Source organism: Sinocyclocheilus anshuiensis, unplaced genomic scaffold (assembly GCF_001515605.1).
Source record: "Sinocyclocheilus anshuiensis isolate Anshui unplaced genomic scaffold, SAMN03320099.WGS_v1.1 scaffold466, whole genome shotgun sequence".
NCBI classification, from domain to species: Eukaryota; Metazoa; Chordata; class Actinopteri; order Cypriniformes; family Cyprinidae; genus Sinocyclocheilus; species Sinocyclocheilus anshuiensis.
In genome coordinates this window covers 1618167-1640694 of record NW_015544159.1, presented here as the reverse complement: position 1 = coordinate 1640694, position 22528 = coordinate 1618167, and the positions used below count along the sequence as shown (strand labels likewise).

The 22528-nt window shown below is 38.1% G+C and overlaps 1 protein-coding gene across 2 annotated transcripts in view; it reads right to left on the bottom strand.

The window, feature by feature from the left end:
- Positions 1-22528, bottom strand: part of LOC107695546 (receptor expression-enhancing protein 3) — a 38131-nt gene that overhangs the window by 14189 nt on the left and 1414 nt on the right. For both annotated transcript variants that reach the window (XM_016495518.1, XM_016495519.1), the window contains exon 2: positions 9599-9671. In XM_016495518.1, coding sequence (XP_016351004.1) covers positions 9599-9671 — 73 coding nt within the window. The remainder of the gene's footprint in view (positions 1-9598; positions 9672-22528) is intronic.

Sequence of the window (22528 nt, the reverse complement as noted above, 5' to 3'; positions counted from 1 at the left end):
CTTCTTTCCCTCATTTAAGCCATTAAATACATAGTTTTGTACTTTTTGGCCCGATTTATAAATCCTTTTTTTGCTTTAAATTAAAGTTTGTAATTTTGTGATTCACCTCTTAGCTGTTTGGTTTAATTTATGGCTTATAACTCTTTAACAAAGACTTAAAATCCCTATGGGCACTTCTACATACTTCTGGAACCAAGGTCAATGAAAAAGTGGGCAGGAACTGTTGTACTCTATGATGGACTGATGATCTACTGTTAAGTTGAGGTGAAAGAATAAGCTGTCTCTGCCTCTAACAGCTGGACGGCAATTAAAACAAACAAAGAAAAACTCAAACTGGATGATACCAATACACTGCACAGATATATTGTGCATTCCAAGTGCTACTATTAATGCAGCACTGATCACCTATTGCCAAGGCAAGTAGATGCGCCACACTAACTCCAACATAAAACACCTGGTACCACGCTAAAGAATATTTTAATAAAATCCATGCATTTTTTTTCTGTTCAGTAGAGACGTCTTTCTCTTTCTGCACAGAGTGGCTTGCTAACACAAATCCAAGCGCACCTCTTTTCCTAGGAGACGTAAACACAATCGAGTGTAACAAAAAATCATTATGGCCGTGACATTAATTTCCATCCCAGCTCTCTGTGTGTGTCTCTCTGCAGCAGGACCTGTTTGGTATGCTTTACCTCTCCTCTGCTCCCAACCACAGCGAGCTTTCAGCCAGCTTCTTAGCATTTCAATTTCAAACGCCCGTGCAGACAGTCATGTGATCCCAAACCTTGAGCTGCAGCTCTCGGAGGTATTAGGTGATATTTTCAGCCTCACTGAACAAAGTCAAAAGAATCCATGCAGAGGCAGCATTACCAGCTTGACAGGAGGCGTCAGATTTAATTGGTGTCCTCCCAATGAACCTTCAGCGGTCTGAGAGAGATCAATGTGTTGCATCAGCCACAGGAAAGCTGCCGCTCCGTGACAAACCATCAATCGAAATCCACCAGCGTTGATCTTTTCTCGTAGCGTGGAGCGCTTTGGTTGCTGACTGCATCGATGCAAGAAATCTAATCAGATGTAGAAGCCTGCCTCCCATAATCCTCCAGACAATCCTATTTATTACAAGTCTGCAATTACCTGGCTTCAATTAGAGAAGCATGTGAGATGTAAGCAGAATTTCCACCGCTTTGTTCGATCTCGTTTAAAGAACTGGGTTGAAGGCGATTCGAGAATGGGCCGGCACCCAAGACAAGCATGACTTTCCTGTTCAGCGCTGCATGTGGATAAGCAGTTGTGTAGCCTCGATTTCCAAAGGAAAAATCCCTTTGAAGTATCCTGATTGTGAATGGATGTATTCCTTTCCTGCTCCGCATATGTACCATGCAGAGGTTTCTTTGTTCAACATTTAAACTGAGCAGAGAGACATATGAGCTGACCCGCTCTGTTTATCTAACAAACAGGAGTTGTAGGCATTGTACAGATTCGCTCCGAGTGGAAACACCACAGTGTGGTTTCTAAGAGCATCTAGTCTATGCTAGTAAACACAAGCTTTGTCAAGCTGCGTTTAAACTTTATTTTAAGTCCAACGTAAACCAGCAGCTCCAGTCCACCGGCCCTATAAAAAGGCCTGCAACACAAAGCATTATTTGTCCAGTTCTATTTTGAAAGCGGTTTCTCAATTACCCATCTGCACTCAAAAGGCAAATGCAGAAACGGTTATGACGGTTAAAAAGCAGCTTTTGCGGTCGATTGAGCTTTCTTCTTTTTTCCAAGGGTTTGCTATTAAAAGTCTAAGTTTACCGAAATTGACTTTCCACTTGAACATTCAGGAACATTCTACATTCTAGCAAAGCATATAAACATCCGTGATGTTGGGTAGTGGTTAAACGGATCGTAGTTGATCCGTACGGACCAAGCCCCACGGTTCGGCACGCATGTGATCTGTGGATTAATTGCAAAATGTAACCATAATAGAGTATAAGTTTATAATTTGTTTGTATTTACACAAGCAAGCGAATTTTAAACAATTCCAGAGAGAAAAGGCGAAAGGGAACTCGATTCATTACTTGCACGCTGTTCTCTACACGCACAGCCGCATACACATGAAGCGCGCACACGCGTTTCAGAATGAACCATCACACACACACACACACACACACACACACACAAAAACTGGCCACTGTCGTAAAATAAACCCTGGTCAAAACTGGTCAATATTGACATGAAGTAATCATTGCCCTGTACAGTACCCCATTACTTCCCAAATACATAAATAAAAAAAAAAAAAGAAAAAGCCTGTGAAGTGATATGAGAGACATGAAGCTAACACAGCTATGCTTAAACTGACTGTAAATGATAATGATCAAATCTACAGTTTATAGTCATCATCCAATAAATCTGACAACAGAATTTTGAGACTGACAATAAAGTATACCGGAGAGCCTGTCGTAATAGTACAACAGTCTGGTCCTGGAATTAAAAATCCCATTCGCTTTCTCCGTGGGAAATTAAAGACTGACCTACTACAAGGTTGTTAGTCAATGGTATGTGATTTTTAAGAAGCCAACAGCCTGCATTATTTCAACTAACTTTCAAATTTTTCTTCAACTTTGTTCCCATTCGTGATGAAAAACTACATTACCCATGATTCAGCATAAAAATCTCTGTAGCACTCACCCACTCCCATGAAGCACTGCAAATGACATAACCACGTCTCCCTACACTCTCTATTTAAATTTGTGTGTGTTTGTATATATATAAATTTTGCAATAAATGTAAACTATATTATATATTTAAAATCTTTAAATCAATTATTTCTCCAATATTGTTCCATTTTCAATATTCAATTAACAATTAAGTCATTCTCAGTGCTTCTTGGAATTGTACTTCTTTCCCTCATTTAAGCCATTAAATACATAGTTTTGTACTTTTTGGCCCGATTTATAAATCCTTTTTTTGCTTTAAATTAAAGTTTGTAATTTTGTGATTCACCTCTTAGCTGTTTGGTTTAATTTATGGCTTATAACTCTTTAACAAAGACTTAAAATCCCTATGGGCACTTCTACATACTTCTGGAACCAAGGTCAATGAAAAAGTGGGCAGGAACTGTTGTACTCTATGATGGACTGATGATCTACTGTTAAGTTGAGGTGAAAGAATAAGCTGTCTCTGCCTCTAACAGCTGGACGGCAATTAAAACAAACAAAGAAAAACTCAAACTGGATGATACCAATACACTGCACAGATATATTGTGCATTCCAAGTGCTACTATTAATGCAGCACTGATCACCTATTGCCAAGGCAAGTAGATGCGCCACACTAACTCCAACATAAAACACCTGGTACCACGCTAAAGAATATTTTAATAAAATCCATGCATTTTTTTTCTGTTCAGTAGAGACGTCTTTCTCTTTCTGCACAGAGTGGCTTGCTAACACAAATCCAAGCGCACCTCTTTTCCTAGGAGACGTAAACACAATCGAGTGTAACAAAAAATCATTATGGCCGTGACATTAATTTCCATCCCAGCTCTCTGTGTGTGTCTCTCTGCAGCAGGACCTGTTTGGTATGCTTTACCTCTCCTCTGCTCCCAACCACAGCGAGCTTTCAGCCAGCTTCTTAGCATTTCAATTTCAAACGCCCGTGCAGACAGTCATGTGATCCCAAACCTTGAGCTGCAGCTCTCGGAGGTATTAGGTGATATTTTCAGCCTCACTGAACAAAGTCAAAAGAATCCATGCAGAGGCAGCATTACCAGCTTGACAGGAGGCGTCAGATTTAATTGGTGTCCTCCCAATGAACCTTCAGCGGTCTGAGAGAGATCAATGTGTTGCATCAGCCACAGGAAAGCTGCCGCTCCGTGACAAACCATCAATCGAAATCCACCAGCGTTGATCTTTTCTCGTAGCGTGGAGCGCTTTGGTTGCTGACTGCATCGATGCAAGAAATCTAATCAGATGTAGAAGCCTGCCTCCCATAATCCTCCAGACAATCCTATTTATTACAAGTCTGCAATTACCTGGCTTCAATTAGAGAAGCATGTGAGATGTAAGCAGAATTTCCACCGCTTTGTTCGATCTCGTTTAAAGAACTGGGTTGAAGGCGATTCGAGAATGGGCCGGCACCCAAGACAAGCATGACTTTCCTGTTCAGCGCTGCATGTGGATAAGCAGTTGTGTAGCCTCGATTTCCAAAGGAAAAATCCCTTTGAAGTATCCTGATTGTGAATGGATGTATTCCTTTCCTGCTCCGCATATGTACCATGCAGAGGTTTCTTTGTTCAACATTTAAACTGAGCAGTGAGACATATGAGCTGACCAATCTGTTTATCTAACAAACAGGAGTTGTAGACGTTGTACAGATTTGCTCAGAGTGGAAAAACCACAGTGTGGTTTCTAAGAGCATCTAGTCTATGCTAGTAAACACAGGCTTTGTCCACCGGCCCTATAAAAGGCCTGCAACACAAAGCATCATTTGTCCAGTTCTATTTTGAAAATTATTTGAAAGAGGTTTCTCAATTACCCGTCTGAACTCAAAAGGCAAACGCAGAAATGGTTATGGCATGTTTTTAAAAAGCAGCTTTTGTGGTCGATTGAGCTTTCTTCTTTTTTCCAAGGGCTTGCTATTAAAAGTCTAAGTTTACTGAAACTGACTTTCCACTTGAAGATTGAGGAACATTCAACATTCCAGCAAAGCATATAAACATCCGTGATGTTGGGTAGTGGTTAAACGGATCGTAGTTGATCCGTACGGACCAAGCCCCACGGTTCGGCACGCATGTGATCTGTGGATTAATTGCAAAATGTAACCATAATAGAGTATAAGTTTATAATTTGTTTGTATTTACACAAGCAAGCGAATTTTAAACAATTCCAGAGAGAAAAGGCGAAAGGGAACTCGATTCATTACTTGCACGCTGTTCTCTACACGCACAGCCGCATACACATGAAGCGCGCACACGCGTTTCAGACGGTGCACGAACACCGAACTGAATCCTTTGAACAGACGCATACACATACAATTATGACAAAATACTCATCTCAACAATCATTCAGGTAAACGCAGTCAGTTATATCGTGGTGGTTTTCAGTACATTATAAAGATATAAAACAGATTTAAAGGGATAGTTCACCCCAAAAAAAAATGTGATGTTTATCTGCTTACCCCCAGGGCATCCAAGATGTAGGTGACTTTGTTTCTTCAGTAGAACACAAACGGAGATTTTTAACTCAGACTGTTGCAGTCTGTCCTATAATGTCAGTGGATGGGAATCACAGCTTTGAGAGTCATAAAACATACACAAACAAAACCAAATTAAACCCTGCAGATTGACACTCCTAATTGAGATTTTAGATAGAGTGTCAATGGTCCATTTGAGAGATAGGTGGCGGTAATGCACTTATAAGTCTGCAATCCGTCGTAAAGCAAGAAGACGAATCACGCGCCTGCTGTTGAGAACGTGCTCAGGAGGACGCGCCGCCGCTCAGGACAGTTCGAACAGTTCGGACATTGCGTGAATCAGAGGTAAAAAACTACATAAATACTGTTCAGTTTCTTGCACAGACCGATCGTTTTGTGTCTTTACACATCAATGTATAGTCACGAGCCGCAGGGTTTCATTTGGTTTTGTTTGTGTATGTTTTATGACTCTCAAAGCCATGATTCCCATCCACTGACATTATAGAACTGACAGACTGCAACGGATTGAGTTAAAAATCTCAGTTTGTGTTCTACTGAAGAAACAAAGTCACCTACATCTTGGATGCCCTGGGGGTAGGCAAATAAACATCAAATTTTAATTTTTGGGTGAACTATCCCTTTAAGTTCTTCAGTATATTAACATTATATCAATTAGTATGTTGTTTTAAAAATATGTTTTTATTAAAAAATGTATGTTTTTAATATGTTTTTTTAATTGTAAATTTAAAATCCATAAAACCTAAATGTTGCTACCATGGCAAACACAGCTGCTGGTTTTTAACGGAAAATCATAGATTTTATTTTTTTAACAACACATCCATCATACTCAACATGCCCATCATCAACCGTTCCTTTAAGCAAGCTTTTCTTAGAATATCCTCGTTCTGTTCCCAGTGTCTAAATCTGAAATGTTTTACATAGTGTTAATTTCGTTAACAAGCTTTTTTTCCCCCCATGACTAAGACTAGATGATGACGAGATGACAATAAGGTCAATAAATGATAACGGTAACTATATCAACATGCAATATCGTTGACGATAAAAGACAAGACTAAAATGTATTTTAAAAAATAAAAACTATACCAAAATCAAATTTTTGTAAAAAAAAAAAAAAGAGACAAAATATTATTGCGGACTGCTGTACATGCCTCTACTACGCGAACTTTCATGCGTGCGGTTGCCAGATATCAAACGTTCAAATCCCCAAATCAGAGCTTCTCTGTTAAAAGGATACATTTTCTGCCAGACGTTTTGCTTAATTTCTGCAATCTGGTAACCATGCGCATGCGCTCGCTCTTCATTGCGGAAGCGCCGACGATGATCTGAAAACACCATCAAACAAGTAAGCTGCAGTTTAGCTATCTCCATATGAGATGTTCAGCTTAAATGAAAGTGTCATTCAGCCTCTCTCTGTGTTCTGTCATGAGATCTCAACTGTTTTGTTTGCGATTGTGGTTGCTGAATAAGTGCACTTACTCAACTGCTGTTGTTTTAATAGAGAAACATTATTGCAATTTGGAATTACTATTAGGAAGAATTTCACTGTTATAATATTTTTTGTTTGTTTTTACCTGTTTTCATAATGTAGACAGAGAGAGTGCAAATCTAAAGCCCTATTCGCATGGGATTAGTATTACCTGGTGACCTCCAGTCATTTGTAATAATTGCGGAGGTTGTCTGCGATCTTAATCCCGTGTGAATCGGCCATGTCTGTAATTTGTAAAGTAAAAATTCCCCCGCAAATGACCTACCATATTTTGTTGAACACCGAGGTCCTGTGATAATATTAGTCCCGTGCAAATCGGCATCTCTGTGATTCGGCCAGCATTTGGCAGGTCGTATATCATTTTTCGAGGTTTTTGTTTCCTGGGCACCTTTTTATCCATCTTTCGCGAAGAATGGAGCTGCGTTGGATTGTTTGATAGTATTTTGGGTGCTGTCATCATATTGCTACACCATACAATTTGCAGAAAGAGAAAGCTGAAAAGGTTTTGAGGTTAATGTGTTACAAATAAATCAAGCATTAAGCTTGAGATATTATTTTAACCTGGTGAAATTTAAATGACACAGCGCATGAAACTATATTAGTTTATTTTTTAAAAATCCATCTGGACCATAGAACGGGACTCTCAAAGCCTTGACATCCGGGAGATAAGTCAGTAAATTCAAGTAAAAATCACAGGCTTCACTTATCCCGTGTGAATGCAAAAATTAATTTCTCAAATGACAACAATCATTGCGATTATAATTTTGAGCAAAAAGTTATTATTATTATTATTAAACCAACCATTATACAGCATGACAAAAATGTGACAAAAGTTTTAATTGACTAAAACTAGACTAAAATGCTCAGACATTTAGTCGACTAAAACATGACTAAACAAAAACGGGACAAGGTTGACTAAATAGGATAATAACTAAAGACTAAAGGTGCATCCAAAATCGCATACTTATGCACTATTCTATGACGTTTTGTAGTATAAATAGTGAGAGTACTGCGTTCACACTGAAAATTCCAAAAAGAAAAAGCGCAATTTAAATACCCGGAAGACGCACTTAAATAACCCAAAAAATGAAGTTTGGAATGTTGGACACTTCATGGACTCAACTGTCGCAGCTTTAATTACATATCGAAGGGGGAGGGACTATCAGACTCTGATTATGAATGACAAAATAACCTTATATAATTCATACACTACATGTTTGAGTACATAGCGCATAAGTACATAGTGAATGAGTGCATAGTGCGTCATTTGGGACTAAATTAAAGGGGTCATATGATGTGATTTCAAGTTTTCCTTTCTCACAATGCACTGGGTCAGCTGGCCAATCAGAGCAGACTGCGCTTGTCGGAAGGAGGGACTTTGTAGAAAACGAAGAGTTTGAGAGAGGAGGGGCATAGAGGACCTACAATAATGTACAGTATTTGAAAAAGAATGTGTTTTTTGAACATTAAAGCATGTCAACATATTCTGTTACACCAAATACACAAAATAATGATCTTTAAAAAAAGCATCATATGACCCCTTTAAAAATGGCTGATAAAATTAACATTAGTTTTGCATAGTATTTAGGTGGTTTCCAACAGATGAAGACTTTCATCAGGAACCATTTTCTAAGAAAATGTTAATGCTCAGAAAATCATTACTGTCAATGCCCTGTGTATATAGATTTATTGATATATGCTTACTGACCACAGTTAATGTAAAACAAACAGAAAACACCTTTATTGATAAACCAATGTTGGCTGCAGGCTGTTACAGCAATGTTAAGAAGAAAAAAAATGTTTTCATAATGTATTTTCCAAAGTTTTAGGACTTTCTGAAATACTGAATGACAAATAGAACAGTCCTGTTTAAGAGAGGTCACGCTGGTGTAGCTTCTACAAGTTAAGTAGAGGGGAATGCATTTCACAGTAGAAGTAACTCAATTCACTGCAATGCAGCACTGATACAAACAGACTCTAAGGTTACTAGGGTACTGAAATACCACCAGTACAACCACTAAGGAAACCTAAAATTAGCTGCCTGAAGTAGAACAAAGGCATGACAGCCAAGTAAGAGGAATGTTTAAAGGGATAGTTTACCCAAAAATAAAACGTTCATTTACTCACCCTCATGTCGTTTCAAACCATGAAACACAAAGGAAAGCATCTGAATCTTTAGGCTCCATTGAACAACAGGAGAGTAAGTAAATAAAATTAAAAACACAATTTTCATTTTTAAATTAAAAACCATTCCAATCATTTTACAAGAACAAAGGGAACTTTGATAGAAGATTATGGATTGGCCTCAATGAAAACATTCTGCATATTTTTCGCCATTATATCCTGCTTTGCAGGTTCACTACAATGTTGCTTAAAAGTGTTGTTGACTATAAATAACACTGCTTCTGGCTGGACCTGAATTAGCGTTTCAGCGTAACACCTGCATTGAACTTTCTCCTGAGGATGTAGGATGGGTTCTCACAGGGCAGGTCCTTTAAAACAAGTAAGTGCAGAGAGAACGTGTCACCTGATCCGGACATACAAGTCAGCACACACTGCCTCCCAACATGCCCGAACATGCACAGAAACAATAATGTGCTGGGCTGTTCACATCTCATTTCAAGGAGTGGTGTGACTTAGCAGTTAAAAATCTGGGCTAGTAACCCAAAAGTTGTAGAAGTGTTGATTTATGATCACTACTGAGCCCTTGGGCAGGACACTTAACCTCAGGTTATTTCAGAGCGGACTGAGCCTGTAGCAATCAAACTGCAAGTTGGTTTGGAAAATCAAATGCCTGCTAAATGAAAAACAACCAACAGAACTGTACGTGAACAGACACTGTGTTGTGGATTTTCACTGGTATCGGTACCGAATACTGAAATTTTGGTACCGTGACAACACTAGTTTATACTTACGTATTCTTTGACGTTTTTGGTTTTCACTGCTTTGTAAGAGCAGTACGCTGGGTACAGGTTTCCAAAAACCAGCCTGTGTAAAGAAACAGAGGGTAAAATTAATAAATAATGGGAAAAGAACTGTAACTCTCTAGATATTCTTCAAACGCAGGACGATTAATGGGCTTGGATACTCCCATCTGTGTCTAGCTCTATTAAAAGCCACTGACTTCCTCTGTCTGATTGTGTTTACAAGGCAAACAACGATTTCCTTTTCTTCCGTTCCAAAAGAAAAAATAAAGGGGAACTGAGACGACAAAAATGCAGGAGACACCTAATGTAAAACATGCCCTAATAGAAATCAAATCCATGTGGACTGCAGTCCATAGAGAGCAGGGCTGTGTGCATTTTAAAGGGCAGAAAACTAGTACTTGCACTTTTTGGCTGAAGACTGACATAATATAGAGTACAAAAATTCATCCTAATGTTATTTTACAAAACAAATTCATGAAGCACCACTTCCTCTAGAAGTCATCATTGACATATCAACTAAAAGCAGGAATACACTATACAACTTTTTCACCTATTTACAGTCTGGAAGGGTTGGTGCTATTTGCTGAAGGTTAGAGGCAGTCTACAAATTTTGAGCAGTCGGAGTTAGCAGATTGCCCAAAAAAATAGTGTAGCACATGTTGGGCGCAAACTCCGATTTTTTTAGCTTGAGACACTGATTTTATCCATTCGGCGGATATCAAAAACGTTTAATATTTTAGGCTGATTTTAGAACACATTATTTTCATTTGTCATGTATCTCCTAGAAACATGGCACATTTTTCTGCATTAGTTTGTGATCAGTCGTTTAGTGTATAATGCCCAGTTTTACTCTGTACCATATTAAAAGTTGGCAAGTTTATGAAATCTGTTCAGATTTTAAAACTTGTTTATTCCAGCTTTAAACTTAGTTCACTCAAAAATGAAAATTCTGTCATCGTTTACTCACCCTCAAGTAGGGCTGCATGACAAATCGCATGCGATATTTAATGCGCATCTTGTCAGTAAAGCCGGTGAAAGCCCGCAGGTGATGGAGATTTACCGCTGATTACAGAACCGGCTTTCTGACAAGATGCACATTAAATATCGCATGCGATTTATCGTGCAGCCCTACCCTCAAGTTGCTCCAAATCTGTATGAGTTTCTTTCTTCTGTTGAGCACAAAATATATTATGAAGAATGTTGGTAACCAAACAGCTGATGGTAGCCACTGACCTCCATAGTATGGAAAAAAATACTAAGGAAGTCACTGGCTACCATCAACTGTTTGGTTACCAACATTTTTCAAAATATCTTCTTTTGTGTTCAACAAAAGAAAAAAAACTCATACAGGTTTGGAAAAAGTGGAGGGTGAGTAAATGATGACAATTTTCATTTTTGGGTGAACTATCCTTTTAATAGTTAAACAGATCCATAGAAACTTTGAGCAATGACCTAACTTTGGGAAATTATCCAGTTTAATTGGATATAATGTAAACATGGGCTGAAGGTGGAAAAGAGGTCACACTGATATGTTCATTTCAGTAAATCATTATTCCAGTTATTCCATTTCGCTCTGTGAGCGACTGACCTGAGACTAGCCAATAAACTGGTAAACGGGCCCAGCTCCAACCCTTCATCTACAGCCTGTCGCTATCACACGAGCTCCGTTTATTATGTTCCGCTAGACTAAATTTGTTGGGGAGCTAGCAGAAGATACTAGAACCCACTGATGATAGTGAACCCCCTCCTTGTGCAAGACCTTTGTTGGCACTGAGAAATTAATGCACAATCAGAGGTGCCATACACAAAACAAATCCTTTTCTCATCTGGACCCACACAAATACGTTCAGAGGGATAAACACACCAAAAGCAGGGTGACACACAGATGTGAAGCTGAATTTTGGCCCCAAAGTGCCTGTGGCCCAGACAGCATGGGATAACAGACAAAAGCTTCTGCTAGCATTCGTTTCGACATGCCACGCAGACTTTTCTGAGGTTTCACAGGCAGGATCCAGCCTTGATGTTTCCCAGATGATAATGCTGTTCTCTGAAACCAGTGTTTCACTTTCATACTAAAGTTGTGCATTGAAAAATGGCATTTCCCCGAGGGCTAAAAGAGTCAAAGTCTCAAGTTGAAACATTACCTCTGCACTGGGATGATTTAGAGGTACTGTGTCTCTGCAGTAGGGCTGTGCGATTTGGGGGAAAATATCAAATTGTGATTTTTTTGACAGATATTGCAATTTGATTTGCGATTTTAAATTTGCAAAGTCAAGCTTCAGCTCAATATTGTCAATAATGTGCAGCACAGTATGGGTATCATTACCCTGCTGAAAAAAAAACAATAGAAACCATCACAGAAATTCTTATAGTTTCCATTAAACCATTACAAAATTCCTTTTTGTTTTGGGCATTATTCCCCAGTAGACGCCATAATCCCACTCTGTCTCTCTCCCGTCCCGCTTTTTTTTTTTAATGGTGGGTGTTTAGAGTAGTTGGCTAGAGCAGTGCTGATTGGGGAGAACGGAGGTGTGCTCACTCTTGCCCAGGGCAAGTAAGACTGCAACTCAAGGCAGGCAGTAATGCATATTCTCTGGAACAGAGTAATATCGCGTCCACATCGCAGGCTTTGCGATTAGCAAATCGCAACGTCTCAAATCGCGATTTCGATTAATCGCACAGCCCTACTCTGCAGACAGACAGGCTTCTTGACTCAGCAGTGCAGTTAAATTTGGGGACAGATTGTACCGTTTACACTTCCAATTATAGACAGTGTGTGACCTAGAAATTCGGCCTACTCCAATATCAGCCCGAAAACTCGGCTTTGGTGCAGTTTTGAAGAAACAAAGTCTATTAAGACAGTAACGAATTTGTGATTTCTTTCTATTTCTTCAGCTATGACCATCTGAGTGGACAGGCTTATGTTATTTTCCTAGCCAGCAAACATCCATGAACAGCAAGACGAGACAACATAAAACAATACAAGAATCTTTAAATTTTCTTTAGTGCTTGCACATGAAAAAAACAGCATCTATCTATGTTTAATACAGGGCCACAACTAATCAATAATGGAAAATACATCAGCACACTATACGTGGAAAACGTGGAGGCTACCATTTGATTGGTTAATCAGTACCGATAGTCGATTGCTGGAACTATTGGCAAAAATCCATGACGATAGTTTTTCTGTTTTGCGTCCATTGTGTTTGCTGTCATTGTACAGTACTCGAGTGGACTCTAGAGGTGGAATCACTGACACCACGTGCAGTTTGTTTATAGTATACAGTATACTATATATAGTGCATGTTTTCATATCATTACCAAGTAATTAATTTGTTGGATAGATGCTGCATTAGTGCAGAAAGGAAAACAGTATGTTTGCTGTAAAGGCTGAGAGGACGCTAACATTAGTAGCACCTCAAGCGGTTCAAACAATGCAACCAAAACACACACAAGTCCAACCCAAATGTTTAATATCATGATTGTTATTATCTATTTGCGTTACTGTATATCCAACTGGTCACATTAATGCATTTGTTAGTCAGCAATGTTGCAGATTTAAAGCCAACTGATATGTTCATGCAGTCGAAAGAAATCCTGCCATGCCAGAGCTCCATTCACATTGTTTTCCATTAAATTACATTATAGCAAATCGTTGTTAATATACATGAAGACTTCACCCTGGGCTGGAAGATTGTGCATAGAGAGCTATGATATAGATTGCGCTTTCTCTTTTGCTGTTTTTTTAAACACAGAACTTTATCATTCTTGAAGTGAACTTTTATCCATTTTGGTGATTAAATAAACTGTTTTAGAATGCCGCTTAACAGAACATGACACTTTTTGTCTGTGTGACTGCCATATTTTGTTATTTTGATTAGATAATCATCAAGTGTTCTAAAATAGTAGCAAATAAAGTGCGACAGTATGCATACTAGAGCCCGACCGATATGGGTTTTTTGGGGCCGATACAGATACCGATATTTAGGAGTAAAAAAAGGCTGATATCGATATATCGGCCGATATTCTTTGTATATATTATAGTACAGTACCAGTCAAAAGTTTGGACACTTTCCCATTCCGCGCCGTTACGGAGATATGGCCGTTCAAAGTTTCAATGGTTTTCCATAGACTTAAGCTTTAAAGAGTTTCATCCAGGTCGCCAGTAGCAAACAATGGAGCGCGCTCTGCTGGACAAACTAAGTAAATACACCATTTCAAGCATTTTATCTGCGTTATATGTTCTGTAAAAAAAGTTCATATCGGCGGCGTATTGGCGGCATATTCGCCAAGCTCATATCGGCCGATAATATCGGCTAAACGATATATCGGTCGGGCTCTAATGCATACAATATCCATATGTATGTAACTTCAATGCTGTGGCCTTTGTGTAGGCATTTATTAGGGGTGGAACGGTTCAACTTACTCACGGTTCGGTTTGTATCACGGTTTTAGAGTCACCGTTTCGGTATGTGCCATGTTCAGGGAAAAACTATACTGTCAAATAAAAAAAATAAAGAAAATACGAATAATCTACCTAACTACAAGCAACAGCACAAATAAATACAATACAGTAGTACGTTCAGCCGGCTATGTCTGCTATAGGATACTTACCAAGACGGGCATTTTGACAATTTTTGTGTGAATTTGTCCATTCAAACACAATACTTCAGAGAGAGCTTAATATTTGCGCATGTTCTGAGGCGTGGGTTTGCGTGCTTCGGATGAGCACACGCACAAATCTTCTCACTGCGCGCGCAAGCTCGTGTCCTCTGGCTCTTAAATGTTTAAACTGGTAAAGCTTAAATGAGTTTAGCTTAAACACAGATATCAACGTGTGCTGTTCAGGTCTCACCTGTGCACGCACACTATCAGCACCCGGGTGATGACGGAATAAATGATTGCTCATATTCCAGCATACGCCATTCGCATTGAACAAGAGTGAATGGTTTGTCCAAGCCGAACCCTTGTTTGTTTTACGTGTTATTTATAGCAACCCATATTACAGATGCGTTGTCAGATTTAAGTTGAACCGCGGTCCTAGTGCGTGCCGAACCGTGTGTGGAGAACCGTACGGTTCGATTTTTTTCCGCAAACCGTTCCACCCCTAGCATTTATAATAATAGCCATCTTTTGATATGAAATGGTAACACTTTACAATAAGAGTCCATTTGCAACATTAACTAAGGTTAATAAAAGCAGTATAAGTATTGTTCCTTGTTAGAGCGTGTTAATTTCAACAAATTTTTTTTTAATTTTACAGTTGTTATTAGTTAATGAACTTTAATGTTCAATATAGCCTATAATTAATTTTTAATATTAATTAAATATGTTTTATTCCTTTTCAAAGTATGGCTTAGTACTTTTTTGGGTTAAATAGTAAATTTAAAAGTAGTTTTTGTTCAGTATCCATTTTAAAAACTATTGGTTGATTAATCAGTATTGGCCAGTGCGGTACAACCTAGCTATCGGTATTGGTAAAATCCACTATCGGTCGACCTATAGAAAACATCTATGTTCATTTCTGGATGTTTCACTCGATTAATCTAAAAAATTGATAGGTTAATCGATTATCTAATAATAATTAGTTCCAACACCCAATGGGAAAAGGGCACTTATGAGCCTTTGGTAACACTTTAGAATAGGGAACACATTCATTATTAACTACGACTTTTCCCTCAATAAATTCCTAATTTGCTGCTTACTAATAGTTAGTAAGGTAGTTGTTAAGTTTAGGAATCATAATATTTGTGCAGTGGATGTGCAAAGCACACGTTCACAAAGTTCTCCCTGTTGCATGGTCCTCATCCAAAGATCCACCTTGGCAGCAGTTTATTTTCCTGTTGCCATAGAAACAGCAGAGGCACCAGGCTGTAACAATGGTGTTCGGTTCCACACATCTCTCAACCCTACACACCCCCCCGGCCCTCTCCATCGAGCACTGTAATTTACAGATCCGTTACTCGCATTCATGTGGCTCCGTGTGCCTAATAACTAGTATTTTATTTCATTGGACGATTGTTTTAATCAGCGTCAAATGAGGAAACTCACCTACAACAGTGCTCAGTAATTTACGAGGCGCTGCAGTTGGTTAAAAATATTCAAAAAATATTTTTTTTACACGGCACCCCTGCTCTCGACAGATGGCACCCCGGTTGGGAAACACTGGGCTAGACTGTAGACACTGGACAACATGGTTTTCCCACAATTCAGTTCTAGCCTGTGGACCATGAAGAAACCTCAAATAAACAGACAGCAATTCTCTGTGTTCTACACAAGCAGCATGTTTCCAGCAGCAAGTCATTTATCTGTCTACACTGAAAGAAAAAACGCCATGTGACGACTGGCCCGAGCATCTTTTACGCTGGCCCCGGGCCATCGGCCAGTCCCTACTGTTGAGTCCTGGAATTAATAAGACATTTCATGTAATTTTACAGTACAATATTAGTAATGTATTTTAAATGTCTGTGGAAGTGAGAAATAAAAAGTAGTTTTATAATTTACAGTGAAAAACCATAAAGTAAATACGAGTTAATAAAATATGTTTTCTCTTTACGGTCAATTTAAGTTCAATCTGTAAAACTTAAAATTCCACTACCATACTTTTACTGTCGATTTCTGGAAGCTACAGGCTGCCGGCTTTTAGTTTTTACTGCAAATTTATTCATTATTATTATTATTCTTTTTTTAAATTTACAGCTCACAGTTCACTTGAAGCATTTTCATATGTCATTACTGGCAGATGGAAGAACTTGCGGCACAAGTTATGAGGGATAAAACTAATAATGAAAGTGCTACTGAAACAAAAACTAAAGTAGTCATTTATAAAAGACTCAAATAAATAACTTACTATCACAAAAAAATTTTTTTTTAAATAATACTAACTAAAACTAGACTGAAATTGCTCATAAAAATACAGAACAAAAATATTTAAACTGGTGAAATTTTCAAAATTATAACAACCCTGGTTAGGACATGGTATTAGTCTGAGTGCCTAAGGACTTGTGAGGAGTTATTATACATTCAATTTATGGTTTTATAAATGAAATAACTGTCCTTTAACAGAATAAAATAGTCTATGGTTACTACTACTCTCAACCAAGCAAAACATGTAGTTTGGCCAACAGCATGCCAACAGCTCTGCACATCTTTAGATATCAAAGTTACTGCTGCTGACTCATTTATCGTTCAGTTTACATGAAAACCCAATACATTTCCCAGAAAAGACTATAGAAACATGTCTGGTGCCATGAATAATTAAATATGCAGGAGGGAATATATAAAAGTCCATTCTCTCTTTACCAGTATGGAAAAAAGCTGACCAGAGTGTTTTGTCAGACTTATTTCATATAGCCTATAACATGAAATAATGCCTATTTTACCCAATACAAGGAATTCAATACTTTACAAAGGTCATACATTAATTTGGTTATTTTCATTTGATCATTTTCTCATTTTATTTAAAAAAACAAAACAAAACAGGTTGCAAACCAAAAGAAAAGACTAATAACAAAAAATGAATATATCTAACAGTGTAAGATTCAAGTTAAAAACAAAAGTATATAAAAAGTAATATTATAAAAATATTAGTTGATGTAAAATAGCTTATATCCACACTTGCCACCGCACATAAAATTAATTCATTATTAATGTGCCAAGCTATTGCTTGGCAACCAAAAACTAAACTCTGCTTTGTGTTGTGCCTAACAAACACCCCTTAATAACAGGTTCTTCCCCTTCTTCACTTGTTTGGGACACATCCCACTCTACCGGTTAAGAGGTTTCTATCGTTGCAGGGCATATACTGTCAGACCGCCCAGCCATAACAGTGTGCAATAAAGCCATAAATTCTGCTCAACTTGTTGGTTTAGCAATCACTTCGCTGGAAGGCTTTGATTCTCCTCACTAGGGGTGTGCCATATCATACAGTCCACGATAATACCGGTATAAATTTTTACATGATAAAAAAAGTGTCATATTGCGATATCAGTGATATAGCAACGCAATGACATATGGCGCATGTACGTTCCAATACCACCACCACAAACCCAATAGGTGTGTTCGACTTGAAGCAGCGCTGCGCAGACTGATCAGTGTATGACATCAAAGTATCGCAAGAGCGGTTCTAGAGCATATTCGAGCACACACTCTTACCGTCAAAAATAGGTGAGGCGCCTATCTTTAGCGAAGCGACGCGGAAACATGCCTGGCTGGTGTAAACACAAGCATTGACTAGAGTGGCTGCGATCAGTTCCGGTGGCCGCGTCGGAGCCGTAATGCGCCACAGACGCGTGCAGTGTAAATAAGGGGTAATAAGGTGTAAATAAGTGGTAATAAGGTATTTTGACGTCATACACCGATCGGTCTGCTTCAAGTCGAACACACAGCTGCTGCTGCCACCTTATGACAATAGATTTATACTTCGAATTAGGTAGTCTGTCATCGATGACAGTAGCTCATTGGCAAAGGATGGAAAGTGCCCTTTATTTTGTTTGCATTAATAAATGCTGCTGCCTGCCAACTGCAATCACCAATAAAACGTTGTTCCATATTTTTTTTAATACCGTCATAAATATCGTTATCGCAAATATTCTTGAAATATCGTGATATAATCTTGAGGCTATATCGCCCACCCCTACTCCTCACTGTCTGCCTGTGGCCTCTCCTCCCACAACAGAACATGCATGGCCCCTATGAAACACAAATAAATGCGCTGCACATCAGTCTTTCATTGTTTTCGCAACAAGCAGTTGGTCTTCCTCCAGTGGGCCCCTGAAGGAAATGGGACCTGCCATTGAAAGTGGTCTTGAAAGTATTTTTGTAAAGCGTGGTATCGCTCTCAGGGTGTGCAGCTGAAAAAATAAAACCATCAGACGGGCCTTGACACTCAGGTTTAGGTCAACTTTGAGTTTCCTGCTAAGAAACGGAAAGGCAGTGCTCCCTCTGATGATGCTGTGGATTGGCTATTACTTGGAGCCAGACGCTAAGAGCCTTCAAAACCACGTTCAGCTCTTGGGACTCAATGTAAAAAAGCCTGAAAAGGTGCACAGCCATTAGGCCCTTGAACTGTTTTTTATTCCAACAAATTTTGAAAAGAAAATGCTAAAGATGTAGCCTGCACAGTTTGCATACTGTAATGGAATAAAACTTGTCATGTCCTGGTCCACTAATTTGATTGGACAAGGACGTTTCAAGAGGGCTGACATTTCAACAACTGGCTCTGGTTTGGATTCATTTGTAACCATTTTCACTAGTGGACCAAAAAATAAAAATAAATAAATACAAACATACTTGCATACATAAATTGAACAAAAAAATAAATAAGTTAAAACTGGTCATATTGTTAAAAATGTCAGTCACTCGATATTGTTTGTTTTTATTTTTATTTTATTTTTTAGTGACTTTAAAGGGACAGTTCACCCAAGAATGAAAATTCTTGCTTCTGTTGAACACAAAAGAAGATTTATTGAAGAATGTTGGTAACCAAACAGTTGATAGTACCCATTGACTTCCATAGTATTTTTGCCATACTATGCATGTCAATGGCTTCTGTTAAATGTTTGACAGAATGACAGAAATGTCATTTTTGGGTGAACTATTAGTTATGCAAGTACATATTGCTGTGTTACCAAATTGGAATAGAGAATTGTGAAATTTCACCTAATATATAAAAAAAAAATCTAAATTTTCATCCAAATTTTGGTGTCATAACTTTATTTATAAGAATAAACAGTTACATGGGTCAAAAACAATGAAAACAATGTAAATTTTATTTTACTCATTTATGACTTTCTTTGTGGTGGTGCCAGTGAAAATTTTGGAAGAGCAAGTAAAACTTTAAACCACTGGCCCGACCGGGCTAGTAGAATAAAACCTTAGTGTTGAGCCCTGTTATTACGTCGTAGTAAAATCATCAAAAGTCTAAACAACTAAAATTAGCAATAGAGCTGGGCGATAAAACGATAATTATAATTATGTGGCCACACGACCACTAAACAGTGATCCAGTGTGAATTCAACGAAGAACACAGATAACTCAGTGATTTGAACTAGTTTAAAGCCGGATGAAATGGCACTGACAAACAGGAGAAACACTGTGTGCAACGATACAGTCAGGCTTTTCAATCTACAAATCACCATCATTTTACCATGGATTTACTGTAGTATCACTAACTGCACCATGGTATTGTGGCAGAAATGAGAGATATTCATATTGAATTTTATTATATTATTAAAGTAGGCATGCATTAAATGTATTAAAAGAGTAATGGAATATCATTTATTTTTTGTGATTAAGCTATAGCATTTGTGCATTTAAACTAAATGTATTTAGACTACTCTTTTTCATACAAATAGGCTACCGAGAAACTGTATAGATGCATTTTTACCAATTGTATTGAGGTTTTAACTGTGATTATCATGATCTAAATGTATGCTACGCCTGACAGGGCATCATCACAATATGGTAAGGGGCGTAACATTTCCGTCACACGCTTGAGGTATTCGGCCAATCACAACGCACTGGATAGCTGGCCAATCACCAAAATAATGTGTTTTTTGAACCTTAAACCGCATAAACACATTTCATTAGACCAAATACACAAAATAATGTTCTTTTTAGCAGCATCATATGACCCCTTTAAATTTCACCATATAAAAAACAGGTGGTTACAATTTTTACAGATGTTACTGTTTGTTATAATGAACATAAATTTACATCTGCATCCTAACTGAAGCTACTTCTACTGTCAACTCAAGCAACTGTCAAATGTGTTTCTAAGAGACAAAAAAGAGTAATGTTTCATGATTTGAAACAATATCAATGCAGAAACTAAGAAATTAATTTTTCTATTAAGATATTTTTTTAAAGAAAAATGACTGCGAAAGTGTAAACAATTCAAAAACGTTAAGTGTTTGTCATGTTCTTACCATAAAGAGTAGTTTAAAACCACAATTCACAGTCTGATTTCTACAACTTTCACTTGGGAGCAAAAATCTGCCTTAACTTGAAAGAAATAAAGATTTGAAATTGATCATGATAATTATTGATATCTACTGATAAGAAAAATGTTATCATGATAATTCTTTTGGCCATATCGTCCAGCCCTAATTAGCAATCAGGAAAAACATCCCTGTAGTTTATACATAAACACCACAGTGATCCTGATCAAAGAAAATGAGGACAAACCTGTTCTCAGAGACCAGCTTATAAAGCCAACGAAGTTAACAGACATTTCTATATTTTCTCCTCCAAGATGCACATTAAATATCACATGCGATTTATCGTGCAGCCCTATCCTCAACATTAACATTTACCTGCTCTAAATAGTGCATTATAAAGATCTGTTACAGTTTTGGGTGTTTATTCACATACATAGTGCTTTAAATCTTCAATTAGAAAAAAGACAAAGCTGGAAAACAAAACAGCCATGAAAGTGTCTACGCATATAAGCCCACAGCAGCATTTCAAACAGACAATGTGGTCTTGATTTCTCATCATCTTGCCACAATCTTACAGTTACTGTCCTATATTTGAACTTCTACATTCGTATATGTTGTAAAATCCTAACCACAGAATTATAACCCTAAACTAGCAAGGTGGACTGTAATTGGTACTTGCTGGTTTCTATGACTGACTATGTCTCTTCAATACAAATTTTTTTGGCGGGGTTCTCCTGGTACAATTCACATTCCAAGGCCTAAATATCATGTTATTGGGGTCGATTCAACCTGCTGACACAAAAAACAACCGGCGGCAATCGCGGATTTGGCAACACTGGTCCGCAAACTATGTTTCATATAACTCCTCCCCGAACTTCCCGCTGCCCTGTATCATGCTCTCATTGGCTGTAGGTCATCGCCGATGTGTTTTTCAGTCAGAACTAATTTCACACAGCAGGATTGTGAATCGCCGACAGCTCCAGATCGTCGGCGACGTGTCGGCGATTCTCTCAGATCGCGTCTTTGATAATTCACACTGTGTGATTGTCACTCGTGTGAACGAGCACCGATTTGCCTCCATTTTGCAAACCCTGTCGGCGAGTGAAAAATCGGGCTAAAATCGTGCAGTGTGAACTCGGCATAACTGCTTGCCAGTGACTCCTGAACGCTGTAAGGAAACCACATTGCAAAATGTGTCTTGCCCACAAAATAAACTACAATGATACTCTTTCTGCTGTTTGCAAATGAGCTACCAAACAAGGACAGACACATCATCAATCATTCAAATCTTTCCAAACCTAGAGGCAAATGTGTTCTATTTGTAGTAGAGGTTTGATACTAGGGCTGTGCAAAAAATCGAATGCGATTTTCATGCGCATCTCGTCAGTAAAGCCGCTCCTGTGATTAGTAGTAAATCTCTAGCACGTGCGTTCAGATGGAGCAGCATTTACTACACAGAGCCGTAGTTCACTGACAAGCTACACGAAATCGCGTTCAAAATCACAGGCAATTCATTGTCAATTTTGTGTAGCATGAAAATCGCATTCAATTTTTTGCACAGCCTTATTTGATACTGACTATTTTTGTTTAAATGTTTAATAACCGATTTACAGAACTAATTGTTTATTATGAATTAATATAGTTATTAATTCTAGCATCATTTCTACTTGCGACACAACAGTCTGAATATGACTCGTGTCAATATATTTGTGCAAAATTCAATCTAAATGTGTGCAAATGTATTGTACTTTGGTTTAGGCTACATCTAACTGCTATGTTTAAAATGCTTACACACTTGAGAATCAATGGATGAAAAAAAATGCAAACATTACATAAGCAAGTTACCGAAGTAACCTGCAAACAATGTTGTTTCTTGTTGAACAGCAGTGTTGGGTCTTTATGGACCCACCAATTTAATTTTGATGCCACATAGTGACAGACATGATATCAAAGAACTAAACTAAGAACTTTTTTTTTT